The sequence below is a fragment of the Lathamus discolor genome, chromosome 4 (genome assembly GCF_037157495.1).
Source record: "Lathamus discolor isolate bLatDis1 chromosome 4, bLatDis1.hap1, whole genome shotgun sequence".
Lineage (NCBI taxonomy): Eukaryota > Metazoa > Chordata > Aves > Psittaciformes > Psittacidae > Lathamus > Lathamus discolor.
The window spans coordinates 102,309,440-102,324,596 of NC_088887.1; the positions used below are offsets into that span (position 1 = coordinate 102,309,440).

At 38.1% G+C, this 15,157-nt stretch overlaps 1 protein-coding gene across 3 annotated transcripts in view; it reads left to right on the top strand.

Annotated features, from left to right (window-relative positions):
* The window catches only part of TRPC4 (transient receptor potential cation channel subfamily C member 4), a 139,301-nt gene that overhangs the window by 70,824 nt on the left and 53,320 nt on the right, over nt 1-15,157 (top strand). For all 3 annotated transcript variants that reach the window (XM_065678350.1, XM_065678352.1, XM_065678351.1), the window contains one exon: nt 445-963. In XM_065678350.1, the coding sequence (XP_065534422.1) occupies nt 445-963 (519 nt within the window). The remainder of the gene's footprint in view (nt 1-444; nt 964-15,157) is intronic.

Consider the following 15,157-nt stretch of genomic DNA (forward strand, 5'->3'; position numbering starts at 1 on the left):
TTTTATTTTGTCTAACTTGTCTGTGTCCTGTTCCTACAGGGAATCACAATTATGCCCCCAAGACTGTGTCTTCCCTGTAAAACTGAGATTAACCATTGAGAGACGAGAGCGTTTCTATCTCACTCACAGCTGGCACTTCAAGGCACCTGACAGGAGGGTCTGACTCTTCCTTGTTTACCTAATCATTTGCTCTAATGAATCCTTGCCTGTGGGTTCTTTACATACAAACAGGTTTTATGAAAAATCACCCTGCTTATAGCAATTTATTAACTGGAAAGAGGCTATCTTAGCTAATTGAATTGTCATGTTTAAAAAGTTTCCTTCAATTCTGGCCAGAAGCAAAGGTCCCTCGGGAAGTGTACTACCTGCTAAACTATTTGTAGCTTAATTTTCTATAGCTCCTGTTCAATGAAGAGGCCTGTAAGGCTTTCTGCTTTTTCACAGGTGCCACCAGTGCTTCTGGACAAGCAGTTTTCGGAATTTACACCGGACATCACACCCATCATTCTGGCTGCCCACACCAACAATTACGAAATCATAAAGCTCCTTGTGCAGAAAGGAGTCTCCGTGCCCAGGCCACATGAGGTCCGCTGTAACTGCGTTGAATGTGTCTCAAGTTCAGATGTGGACAGCCTCCGCCATTCTCGATCCAGACTTAATATCTACAAGGCTCTTGCGAGCCCCTCATTGATTGCTCTGTCCAGTGAGGATCCTTTTCTTACTGCTTTTCAGCTGAGCTGGGAGCTTCAGGAACTGAGTAAAGTGGAAAATGAATTTAAGTCAGAGTATGAGGAACTGTCAAGACAATGTAAGCAGTTTGCGAAAGATCTCCTGGATCAGACACGGAGTTCCAGGGAATTGGAAATTATTCTTAATTACAGAGATGATAATAGCTTGATAGAAGAACAAAGTGGTAATGATCTTGCAAGATTGAAACTGGCAATTAAGTACCGTCAAAAAGAGGTGAGTGTGCTGGAGAATATTTAAGCATATTTAGTAATAGTAATATGTTAGATAATAGCTTGAAATACATCCTTTTAACTGAGACAAATTGCTCTTTTTTTTTTTCTTTGTTCTACAAGGTCTTTTCTTTTTATATATTTTTAATTAGATGAATTTGAGTGGCTGCTATAGTTTGATAGTAGCAGAATTTAAAATGTTCTGTTATAGCACAGATCCAAAGAAACTTTTTTTCTTTTGCACCTGAATAGACATAGTCTCCAGTAGTTGTGCTCTGAAGAGCTCTTCAGTAATAGGATAAGAAATATATACAGCATACTTCAAATTAGCTTTAATTGTGTCCAATGGAAAAATGAGGCTATATGTTTAAACACCTATAAAGTACTACAGGTACCTCTAGAGAGATATTACTTCAAAAAATAGCTATTATAAATAGTTAATGAAACATAAAATTAATAACAGTGCATGACTCCCCAAATTTTTGACATTTTGTTTCTAAAGAACCCAAAATGGAGTTATATGGGTATTGGTTTTCATGACAGTTAAAAATTCATGAGTTTACTTCACTTATATAGATATTCAGTTGGAATGACAAAATGTCTATATTGAAAAATACTCAAGTTCTTATGTGTATGTAAAAGCAAAAAAATCAAGACATAAAAAATAACTTAGGAAGACAGTTCCCCGATATTTCCACAACTTCACTTGATCCCTGTTCATTGTCATGTCAGAATGTGTTTGATCATCTCATTTGGAACCTGTACATGCAAAATCAGCTGAACTTTGGAGGTATGTGGGCACGACAACTGCTGTTAATAATTGTTACTTATTCATATAAAATATGGCAAATGCTCAAGAATCCCCTGTGTTATATTGAACTAGTCTATCTATCACTGCTAAATATCTGTTCTGCAAAATACAATAGAAAATGCATTAATGTATGAAGTACCTTAGAAGGGTTTGCAGATACAGTAACCAAACCTGTAATGATTCTGTTGTCCATTTGAAATGCAATTTGGTAATACGACAAAGTTATCGTGAAGGTAAGGAACTACTAAAGTACTGCTGGAAAAACATCTCTATTGGCCTCTGACTTCATGAGTGTTCTAATAAGCATTTTTTCCCTTCATGAAATGTGTTGCATAATTTTATATTTGATAATATAATGTTTTAGGCAACTTATTCACTGCCTTCATAAATTATTTTCAGATGGTACTATTCCAGACTTTTCGTAACATCTATTATTTCTATTTTTTGAAATGCCAGTCGTGTGCTACAGATATTTAAGAAATTCTGGCTTGGACTTCTGTTTTCCAAAGGATTCATGCTTTGAAATAAAATTCTGACCTCTCCATTTTTTTTTTTTTATTTTTTTTTTTTATCTACACCTAAATACAAAGCCCGAATTTTCTTAATTTGAGGTAGGGACAGTAAGAGACATCTGTATGGTGATTTTTTTATAGTTGCATCTGATTCCTGTGTCTAATTAGATTTCATTAATACATCTGATCACACTTTGTTGGTTCTTCATAGTAACAAACATTAAAGCAATAATGATTTAGTGCAACAATTCCAAATCAGCAGGTATTTTATATTTTATGTACAGCTTTCATTTTTATAAATATTTTCCACCATTTGAATCTCCCTGAGCTAAATTCAAGTTTTAATAGCTTATTTCATGTACCTGAATGTATTCCCTGCTAGATGTTGAAGCAAATAGTAGCCACTGTAAATGATCATTTGGTTTATTTCTGATTCTTACAACAGGATTCTGGTAGGTACAGCTCCGAAGAAACTTACCTCATGCAGAGGAAATGCTTGGATTCTGGCTGTCCTGATGCATAGGGATCATGATGAAAATAGGCAAGACAGGTCTTTCTACTTCTTGTGTTAACAATGTTACAAGAGCCACTGAATCCAGCAGTTTCCAGGGCATGACAATTCTTTCTTCCGCCTTGGGCACTGGAGCCTGGCCAGGAGGTCAGGTGGAAACACCAGGTCGGTCTCCCTCCCAGGCACAAGCATCCTGACCAGCCCTGATGGGTCAGTTGAGGTTGCCCCTCCTTGAGGCAGTTGCAAACAGTCCTTTAATGGCCCATTAGTCAGGCAAAAAAGTCTTGGTCTTCAATACTGTCTCTATTACACCCTCTTTTCTTTGTTGAATTTATCACTTTTCTTTTTCAAAGAGATAGAAAAAGGTGTGGGCTGGATTTTAATTAGCCATTATTATATTATTTTGGATTTAACCTGTTTAAAAATACTGGTTGGGGGTAATAGATCCACTTCCTCTGCCCCATGTGTCTTGACCACCAAGAGTCAGTTCTCCACCAAAAACTTTTTTATTATGACAGGAGCAAAAGTGGATTTGTGGTTTTTTGATCCCACAAAATAGTAAAAAAAAACAAAAAAAAAACTACCAAGAAAAGAGCAAACCAGATAAGAATGCATTGCCTTCCCTTCTCATGACCCATCCTCAACATCTCAAATTTATTCATGCTATTACCAAAGGACATTGTAATGCTAATACCGGGGCTGAGGTCAGAGCTCCATGAGTAAGCCATCAGGTCTGGTTGTTCAGAACATCCAGTCTTAAGACCAGAAATTGCAGCTGAAAGGAACAAAAATAATGAAGAATAAGTAAAACAGGACCATGTGTCCTTTTACATTGCTATTACAATTAATTGCCTAGAACATAGAACTATAACTAGTTTTCACTTCTCTTTTCAGTACATTCTATAGAGTTGAAAAATCAGTGTTTATCAAAAAATTCAGTTTCTTAACTACTAAAACTCAGTCAAATTTTTATGAGGTTAGCACCTGCAGTGTCTGAACTGACAAAGGGGCAGAGTGAAATAGGGAGTGGGTTTAACAATTTAACACAGGTAATTTTAGGGTTTTTTTTGTTAAATTTTGTTAAATTTAAGAAAAGTACAGGATTTATTAATAAGAATTTCAGGTAAAATATTTCAGGGAAATCAGCTTCAGACTAGCTTACTCACATATTTGGACGCAAACAAGAAGTGAGATAAGACTCCCCCATATAGGAAAAGCTCATCATGGATTAGCAGTTTTTAACATAAACCTTTATGTTAACATAAGCCACACAGCAATGATTACTGATATAAATCACTAAATTATTAATTTGTTAGTTTAATATTAAACATAATAATACAATATTCACTTTTCATAAAGCAGTTCTTGTTTTCTAGGAAAATGGTGCTGCAGGATAAAAAAAACTTGTTTGTTACTGATAATAAAAGCCATCTGTTTCATTCTGCTCAAAAGAAGACTTTTCAAAATGCAATCATCAGTTCTTCACTAGTTTTCTATACAAAATACAGCATCAATGGAATAGAAATGTTTCACAATAATGTCACAAATTCAGTGGAATTCTCAATGAAAACATGTCAAATAATTTCAAATCTGTCATTTCATGTCAATGTCTGCAAATTTCATTTCAATGAAGTAAAACCTTTTGACCACAGTTTCTTCTTACTTCACTTGGACTTTAACATTTTTGACAATGTAATGCTGATATCTAATATCATCCATATCATATTATTTTACAAAGCAGAATAGATGTGATAGAAAGAAAAAAAATCTTCCTGTGCTGAAATGAGAAGTTGCCATGTTCCTAGTAATGTTTGTTTTTTAATGTTTAAACTGCCATTCTGCTAGGAATGTTGGCTTTTTATTTGGATATGGAATATGAAATATGTCTGAAAATGCTGCAAATTTCTGCACATCTCCTCTGGCAGTAATACAGTTTAAGAGCCTAAGTCAAACTTTGTGACTGTCTCAGATACTGGAATTTTACTTTGGAACTACAGATTGATTTTGAATAATTTTAGTAGCCATTATAATAAATTTCTCATCAAAAGTATTTCAGATACAAAACCTTACCTACTGACGCTAAAAGCAGTAATTGCTTTGGAAACATAACATCTAAGAGTCAGCCACACTTGCAAGATAACACAAACACAGCTGCCATGTGTTAACAAGTCACTGTCTTAGCGAATATTTCTCAAAAGTATGGAAAGGTGCAGTTAGAAGTGTCCATGTGAAAAATGACAAAACCCCACAGAAAATGGATTCTGATAATATTTGGACGTTTTTAACATGAAAGGAACGTGTGTTTAGTCTATGAATCACACAACTGAGGGGGGTGATGTATGCACATTTGGGTTCATGTCTCCAAAAGACCCATTTCTGTAGACTCTCAACCATAGCATTCAAACAGTTTGATAAACATTTTTCCAGGCAAGAGCCAGGTACTCTGAAACAGGTCAATTTTATTTTTTTTTTTTTTTTGTAAATCATATAAAAGTCTCTGTGTTTATAGATAAAGTCTCCACGGACTGTTAAATAGCATAAATTATGTAAGTAGCTTATCTGATACACATACTTGAAATCTTGATCTAATTCGTCACAGAGTCATAGAATTGTTTAGGTAGGAAAAGGCCTTTAAAATCATTGAGTTAAATTATTTACCTAGCATTACCAAGCCCACCATTAAACCATGTCCTTAAGTGCTACATCTTTTAAATACTTTCAGGTATGGGACTCAGCCACATACCTGGGCAGCCTGTTCCAATGCTTGGCAACCATTTTGGTGAAGAAGTTTTTCCTAATATCCAGTGCAAACCTCCCCTGGCACAACTTGAAACCATTTCCTCTTGTGCTGTTACTTGGGAGAAGAGACTGACTCCTACATCACTACAACCTTCTTTAATGTACTTGGAGAGAGCAGTAACATTCCCTCTGAGCTGCTTTTTCTCCAGGCTGAGAAACCCTGGTTCCCGCAGCTGCTCCTCATCAGACTTGTGCTCTAGACTCTTCATTAGCTTCATTGCTCCTCCCTACCCTCTAGCAGGTCAAAGCTCCCACCCAACTTGTGTTGTCTGCAAATTTACTGAGGGCATATTCAATCCCCTTGTCCAGATCCTTGATAAGGGTATTAAACAGATCTGGCCCCAGTACTGAGCCCTGGGGAACACCACTTATGACTGGCTATCAACTGAATTTAATTCCATTCACCACCACTCTCTGGGCCTGACCATCCAGGCAGGTTTTTTACCCACCAAAGAATACAGCTGTCCAAGCCATGAGCAGTGAGTTTCTGCTGTGGGAAACAGTGTCAAAGGCTTTACTAAAGTCTAGGTAGACAACATTATAGAATCATAGAACAGTTAGGGTTGGAAAGGACCTTAAGGTCATCTAGTTCCAACCCCCCTGCTATGGGCAGGGACACCTCACACTAAACCATGTCACAACTTTTCCCTCGTCTGCTAAGCAGGTCACTTTGTCACAGAAGGAGATAAGGTTAGTCAAGCAGGACTTCAGAACTAAATGAAGTGGTGTGTCCCTGTGGTAGCTGTGCTTATTGCTGCTAGATAAAAATGTTCTTTATAGTCACAGGGTGGGAGCACATCTGCTTAATACAGCATTTAATGCTGGTGAAGCAATCCTCCTAAGTATGTGAGCAAATGCCTTATATAGACAAAAGACAGAGGTATGCACAGCAGAAGATCTTGTCTGTTTAAGATAAGACATCTAAGTTGACTCCAGAGATGTTTCTCTCTGCTGCCTTGGCTGGGCAAGGAAACAGGGCACTTCAATTATAGGAATTATTTCACTAGACATTGAAAATGTAGATATAAGTTAGGCAACTTGCTATATCAACTGCAATTTCTACCCTGTGGTAAGAGAGATTTCTGATCCTGAAGGTTCAGATCCCATATAAGGGGAAATGAGTGTCAGCACTAACTTTTTAATGATGTCTCAGAAGGCATCAATAACCTTTGAATGCTGTATGCTGCACAAAAGTTGCAATCCTCTCATCGTGGTTCTAGTTAAACTGTTCATGAACTGACACCAAGGTCTTTTTATTTTGAACACTTGCTAGAAGTAATTAACTCAAAGAGAAGGCTTGCTGTTAATGAAGTACATTGCAAACCTCTCAGTTCCATTTCTGCATCTTCCTTAAAAGAAATGTTGCTGCGATGCTTGCCTCAAGCAGGAGCAACCAGTAGCGCATATCCCTAACCAGCAGTGCACAGCCCTTCTGTTAGAATGTGACTGGCACAAGCTGGCTTTCAGTTTGAAGGAGGCACTACTAATGCACTCCAAGCTTCCCTACAAAGCCGGGGTATATTTAGCACCACAAATTATTTTTTTTCTGCTTACAGTAACAATACATTTTGCTATCAAACAATATTTTAGAGAAAAAACCTTGAACAAGGTGAATAAATAAGGTAGTGCACATTATTTCATTTTGAATGTGAATCTATAGCTATAGGAATTTACAGCCCTCTTTGCTCCTTCCATATACTTGCTGGGGTTCTGACTGTTCCTCCCACTCCTTCAAGAGCGTGTAACCCACAGCTGAGGTTAATTAGTTTTATGGGTGATGAGCCCCAGACTGAGCTGTGGTGGGATTTGCATCTGTGGGTTGCCACCATTCCTCCTGTGGCCTCCATTACCCATTCCTCGCTGCTTCCACCCCACTTCCTTGTGCAGCTCGTCCTTCATGCTCACCACACCTTCTGCCATAGCTGCAGAAGCAGCTGCGCTTCACTCCTCACTGCAAGTCATTTTGGCAAAGCCCAAGAGTTTCAAATACTTAGTATTTTTTCAGCTTTATTAACTGCCCTTGCAGCATGACAGCTCATACAGGCATCTAACTCATAGAGGAGTATTTAACCCCTTTCTATTTTTAGTGTTTCCTAGCTCCCAGAACACTCTCAAGCAACTCTTCCTGTGTCACTTATCTTGTAGGACGCTCTTACACAAAGCCTTCTGACCTCCTGTCCAAGATCTAACCTTTCCATGCCTGTGATAGGTTCAATTGGCCCAGGTTAGAGTGATTGCTTAACCAAGGCATATTTGAACATGCTGGCTGAAACTTCTGTATGCTGCTGGAGTGTGATTTTTCCCACTGCTTTGCAGGATGCCCTCCATTAAGATAAATGTTTATTGAATAATTAAATAAGACAGCCAAAACAGTCTTGCTTTAGGCCTTTCTGCTGGTACTTTTAAATCTACTTGCTCTTTACCAGATGTCCACAGTGCAGCCTTCTCTTCCCTCTTTACCCCTTTTTTTTGTTGTAGGCCTTAGCTATCAAGAGTAAAATAGTAAACTTTTCTGCTTTTGTGTTGCTTCATAAATTTCCTTCTTAGATCTGCCATAGAACTGCTCTATTTCTTATGCTTCAATGAAATTTTGAGGGCTTTTTAAAATTTATGTTTGAGAATGTCTTTTTCTATGTTTGAGAAAGGGATTTTTTCTTTGCTTCTGTGAATACAGTGTCATTCATTTCTTTACCTTAAAATAAATTCATAACTTTATTTTAAAACATGGCAACAAAGTAAGGATTATGCCTTTTGAGGGCAAAACTGCCGAAGAAGATGCTATTGTTAGTTACAGCTTCAGTTGTCTGGAAAACAACACATCAATATCTGCTAAGTACTGTCATGGGGACTGAAGGAAGGATTGAGGGGAAAAAAGTGCATGCTGAGTTTTTACTAAAAGATTATGAAAAGCTCTTTCCAGTTTAATTGTCTAAATAAATCAGTTTCATTTCATTACTGTCACTAATGAATATAGACTATAAGCAGTCTTTCTTCTACTTCTATGTTGCTTAACTCAGGGTAATTTCACTTACATTTATATGGTGCTAAATTTACAGGTCCTGACTTTGAAAGCAGTATGATGGCATGCTGAACCACAGTAAACAGGGAGAACTGTATTTTTTTGCAGTTATATTTTTATTAAATTTGATCTCACAATAATGGAAGTAGATTATTTAGCAGGTTATATGTACTGCATGTCATGCTTTACAGACACACTCAGGAACTGATCTGCTTATGTGATATGTAACTGCTTAGGAAAATGCTTAGCAATCCCCAAAGAACTGAAGTTGCAGACTGTTCCTGTACACATCACATCCTGCACGCTCCACATTAGAAGATACTTCAGGGATTCAATAGATCAAGTTTTCCTTTCTACAATAATGCATATTTCCTGTGTCATGTATCTCAGTTTTGTACAGATTACTTGGATATACTTGGCCATGTCAAATGGCAGGAAAGATGTACAAATTGAAACCTCTTTAAGGTCTACCTGTTGTTTATAGGTCATCTAGGTGGATAAGCTCCTTTTGGACTCGCTAATTTATAATCAGTGGGTCCTAGAGCATGATTCAGCTGAACAGACACTAGTGATCAATTTAGTTTCCTAAGCACTGCTGACAAATATTATTTGAGACCTATCTGAGATGAATAAACAGAGCTGATAGGTATGGCACAATACCTACAGGGAATATGTGCTGTTCTAGACAAGGAACCACAGGCTAGCATACTTCAGGACATCTGAAACAGCACTAGATTTCTGCATGTAGGTAACAATTACATTTCCAGATATAAGACACACTACTTATGTCTAAATTTAGGTTTCATTCTTGGATTGAATTCTGTAATCTCTGTGGACTCTCCAAATAGTGTGTTTTATGCTTTTTTAAAAAACCTTTTTCTTTAATTCAGGTCCTGCCATTCTAATTTGATATTTACTGTTTCCATTATTGTACTCATATAAAATACTCCTCTAGTGAAAGATGCAAAATTTTAGCAAGGCAAAAGGCTAAATAAGTGGTTGTTGAGATATTTTGAAAAAGTAAGACATTTTGAGGAAATATTTTAAGAAAGCAGAAATTTTTTTGCTAGGTATAAAATAGGCTCAGTTATTAGCAAGTACTTGCAAACAAGCAAGGACTTAGGAATGAAGGATTTTGCAAAATGCTTTGAACATCAGGGGACAGCCAAAGGTAAATGCATATGAATAAGAGAAGAAAGAAGTCAGAGCTCAGCATGCTCTGGCATATTCTCTATTACATCAAATCATAGGGTTTATGCTTTGAATGTGTTTCTTTCCTGAATAATATTGGAAAAGTTGTGAGGGTCCTTAACATCTGTGGGAGAGAAAGACCAGTGCAGCATGTCTGTGCTCAGTTGCTCAAGTACAGGATCAAGCTCGTTAGGCTTTTTAGGTGGATGAAGAGGAAAAGTAAACATTTTACTCTGCCTGCTGTGCAGAAAAGATAATAATATTTAATTACCAAGGTAATGTAGTCATTTAAATTAGAGGTTGTTTTAAATAGCTAACCTTAAGGGCTTCATTAGCAGCTTCATTATGGTTCACAAAAAGACATGACTCAATTACACAGTATTTGACATTAAGACAAGCTGAAAGTCTAATAGAAGGTAAAAAAGGTTTGACACATTATCAATAAAATTAGTTCAAGGCTTAGACTCTTTTTTTTCTACCTTCTTAATAGTGTGCAGAAAGAAAATAAAAATAGCCATTCCTGCAATGTGTTTCTTTATCAGTCCCCAGCTCATTCCACATAACCACAGGTATTCAACTAAGGTACCAGTGTCAGCAGCCTAGCCTTGGGCTCCTTCATAGTCAATGGGAGGAGACAGCCATCTCCAACAGCAACTCAGGCCATCTAAAAGCAAAATAATTTTTGTCACTACCTATGTTGTTTAAACTTCTTAAAGAGGAAACATGGGATAACTAGATGTGTTGTGCAAGCTAAAAAAAAGAAGGTAAAATCCTTCAGGAAGAATAGCATGTAATTTCTGGAAGGTAGGTAACATTGGGCCAAAGTGAATTTTTGAAGTCTTGATATTCTGTTGTTCTGAGAACTTAAAAAGCCCCTTAAGCTGAAATAGATGAACCTGTTTACAAGAATCCCTTCTAGTGCATGGTGTGTTCTAAGGGTCTGCATTAGCAGGTAAGCTCAGAGAGAAACCAAGTTTCCCACTAAGACTTCTTAATATTGTTTATATACAGTTGCATATTTAGACTTAGGGGTCTTAGACTCACTGTAGAGTTTGTTGGAGGGGAAAGGATGATCTTTAAGGTATCTTCCAACCCAACCCATTCTATGATTCCATGATTCTATAGTAAAAATCTGTCTTGCTTTTGGGACAACGCCTCACTCATGCAGTCTGGACAGGTCGTGTTTGGGTTATAGAAATGGTCAAACAGTCTCAGATCAGGTCTTCCTAAGCAGTTTAATCTTTCTGGACCAGAACTACGCACAAATTGAGAGCCAGCAATTTAAACTGAAGTATGTGAGCCTCAGAGTTCACTGGACTAAGGTCAAGAAAAAGTTCTTGAACCTGACTTTTCAATGAAACATAACTTCTCTTTGACCACCATTATCCAGGTATCCACCTTACAGAGGAGCTGACAACGTGTCCTTGAAAGATAGCTTTATAGGACTTGTAATGTTAGTGATGGTGGCACCTTCCTCCTAGGAAAATCAGGTGTTTGGGAGGTCACATCATGCCATGCTAGATTTTTTTTCACCAATATGCAGAGATCGGGTGATAATTTCAGATTTCATGTGGACAAGTAAGCATCATGCAAAGCTACATTTTAGAGGCTTAGTATGAGGAAAAAATTCTCAATTTTACATGAAGATCCTCAAAATTAGATGGAAATTTTTGCAAGGGATAACTGTTATTAGTGCTATGACAGACTGCAAGATTCCACTTGTGTTGAGCCATTTTTCCATCATTATTTCCAAAGCTGGAAATCTGTAGTGAACTTATGAAAAATCAGTCAAAATCTTGAACTAAAAGACATTTTATGTGCACTGAAAAAATATTTTCTTTCACGGCATGTAGCCCTATTCTCAATACAAATATATTAGAATCGTAGGTTCATAGAATAGTTAGGGTTGGAAAGGCCCTTAAGACCACCTAGTTCTAAACCCCCTGCCATAGGCAGGGACACCTCACACTGAAGCATGTCATCCAAGGCTCTGTCCAACCTGGCCTTGAACACCAATATTTTGATATTAGTCAAATCAGATTAAAGGTTAGTAGCATGTTCACTCTTGAAGAAAGAGAGATCATAATTTTCATTACCATAAATTAAGGTTAGGTCTTCCTAACCTGTCTGAAAAATTGCGCTTTGCTCTTTATTTATTTTAATCGCTCTGTAGTCTGGGAGTAGGAGTACTTTTTGTTTTCAGTGACAGATCTTTCCAGGTATAATCATTGCAAATAACAGTGGAGAAATGATGATTAATCAAGACCTTATCAATACTTACAACTATATTGGTTTAAGTTGGTTTGCTTTTCTGTTACAGCTTTTTTCAGTTAGAGCATACTTATCTGACCACAGAAACACTGCTTGTACCCTAACTAGATTTGTGGCCAGAGAGATGTCATTTACCCTGAACTTAGCAAGGCTTTCAGCACTATTTATCACTATACTGTTTTATCCAAGTTAGAATGTTACACTCTAGATGGAAAAACAAGATAGGTAAAAAGCGGGTTGGTTGGTCAAGCTCAGAGGGTTGTGATTAATGAGTCATACTCTACCTGAAGACAAGGAAAAACTCTTCAGTGCTGCAAGATTTATCAGTACAAGGAGAAGATCCTGTCTTGAAAAGTTTGAAGACAACATCAAGTGAGAAACACCAGCTGTTATCCTTGAGGCAGGGCTGCTTTTTAGAGAAACCAAGACAGGCTAGGGGAACAGGCTGACAGGACACTCATTAAGTTCTGCAAGGACGAGTTCTAAGTCCTGAACTTTGAAAGGAAGAGACCCCTGAAGTGACACAGGCTGGGGACTGCCTGCCCAGCTGCAGTGCAGAAAAGGAACTGGATGTTTGAGGACCTCCAGCTGGACAAAGGCCAGCAGCAAAGAAGGATACCCACTGCCTGGGCTGTATTAACAAGAACACAAGTAGTCTATTGAGGTAAGTGATTGTCCCACTCTAATCATCACTCATTCAATCAAATCTTGATATTACATCCAGCTTTGGGTCCCAAAACCCAAAAGATACATCAATAAACTGGAGCAAGTTCAGTGGAGGGCCACTAAGATGGTGGGGTTGGAGCACTTGAGGCGGATCCAAAGGGAGCAGGGCCTGTTCAGCCTGGAGCAAAGATGTCATCAAGAGGAACCAACATCACCCTCCAGTGACTACAGGGAGTCGTCAAGGACATGGAGCCAGGCACTGCACAATGGTTCATTGTGGAGGGACTATAAACAATGGGCGTCCATTGCAAAAAGAAAAGGTCAGGCTCAATAGAAAGAAAAAGGTTTTCCCCATGAGGAAAGTCAGGCAGTCGAACAGGTTTTCCAGACAGGCTGTGCTGGAAAATCTGGAGATTTTCAAGACTCAACTGGATAAAGCCTTGAGCAACCCAATTGGATAAGAGACTTCATGAGGTCCATTCTAGCCTAATTATTCATAGTCTGATGACAGGAACCATGAAGCCATATGCACTTTAGCAAGTATGCTTTGAAGTCTCTGTGAAGCTGTCATCAGGTGTACAGAGGATGACAGATACTTGCTTCTTTCTTCTTCTGTGGTGTTAAGAAATCTGGCCACATCAGTCTTTCTCGTACGTGTTTGCCAGTTTCAGCTGGCATTTCAGCTAGAAGCATAAAGAGAGAAACATTTTTGTTCTTCTTAACCCTTAACACCTATTAAGGGTACCAGAAAGAATATTGCTATTGTTAATATTAGAGCAGTACTCCAGGGATATTTAACATTAGATATAGTTCAATGAGTTTGAAATAACCAAGCAATATGTAATTTCAAATTATTAAGGAAGGAAAAGGATGGATCGGTATAAAATTATTTATTACATGAGAAGATAGAATATGAAAGTGTTCAGTTTATGGATATTTTCCCCCCAGGAACAGAACACAGATACTTAGTACTAGAAGTGAAAGTAAGAAAAACAGCACAAAAAAAAAAAATTAAGAGTAGATTATTTAGCAGTTATATATTATTCTTCCTCTACAAACTTTTCAAGAAATATGATAATACCATCTCAGAACAGTTAGGTGAAAATTATAACTCAGTAATATTCAAAAATAAAATTAAGGCTAAGAAGTTCCCTTCCTTTCTGCTTTTCTTCCTTCATAAATGCAATTAGTGTAAATTGACCATAGTCATAACACTGCCAATATAAATACTCTACCAATACAAACATAAATATTATTCTCTCAGCCTCTAGTGCTTTGACTTCTATCCTCCCTCAATTTCCCTGGTAAAGTTGGGTTTTATAGCAAGTCCAGCAAGTTCAGTACTTCAGAAAAGGAAGAACATTTCCCAAAGAAGTAGTAAGATACATCTGCCATCAAGTCTTTTCAAAACAGGAGGCAACTTTTTGCCTTTGTGAGCTTCCAAGTTTAGAGACTTAAGGGGTGTGTGAGTTAGATCCCTTGTTGGGGTTTCTAAAATACCTCACTAAACCCTCTGATGTTGGGTTATCATTGAAGTTCTGAAATTAAGCACTAAACGAGCTTACAGTTAGAGTGCTGCCACTGTTTCCTTAGACAATTACAATGTGATTTAGTTGACATTATATTTTAGTTACCAGGTATGGTTTGTTTCGGCTGCCGTCCTCTCTGCCTCTCACTGAAATGTTTGGATGCTGGTGTAATCACAGTTTTTATTGTGTTGATGGAGGCTGGAGTCAGGAGCACTACAGCTTCTTCAGGGTCGGAGCTCACTGGCAGAGAGTAGGCAGCGTTAAGTCATAGGAAAGGTGGTCTCACCATCATCACCTCAGCAACTAAACTTGGCTAGGGATGTTAAAGATAACAGGAAGGGATTCTATAGGTATGTAGCGAATAAAAGACAGACTAGGGACAATGTAGGCCCCCTCTGGAGGAAGCTTTCAGGAGAACGGGCTACCCTGTATTTGGAGCAGGCTGAGGTTCTGAATGACTTCTTTGCCTTGGTCATCACTGGCAAAGGCTCTGGCCACACCACCGAAGTCTTAGAAGGCAGGTGCAGGGACTGTGAGAATGAAGACCTTGGGCCCACTGTAGGAGAGGATCTGGTTCGAGACCATCTTCAAAATCTGAACGTACACAAGTCCATGGGACCTGATGAAATCCATCTGTGGGTCCTGAAGGAGCTGGTAAATGAAGTTGCTAAGCCACTGGCCATCGTATTTGAAAAATCATGGCAGTCAGGTGAAGTTCCCGACGACTGGGAAAAGGGAAATATAACCCCCATTTTCAAGAAGTGGACAATGGAAGACCTGGGGAATTACAGACCAGTCAGTCTCACCTCCGTGCCTGGCAAAATCTTGGAGCAGATTCTCTTGGAGGGCATGCTAAGGCACATGAAAAACAACAAGGTGCTTGGTGACA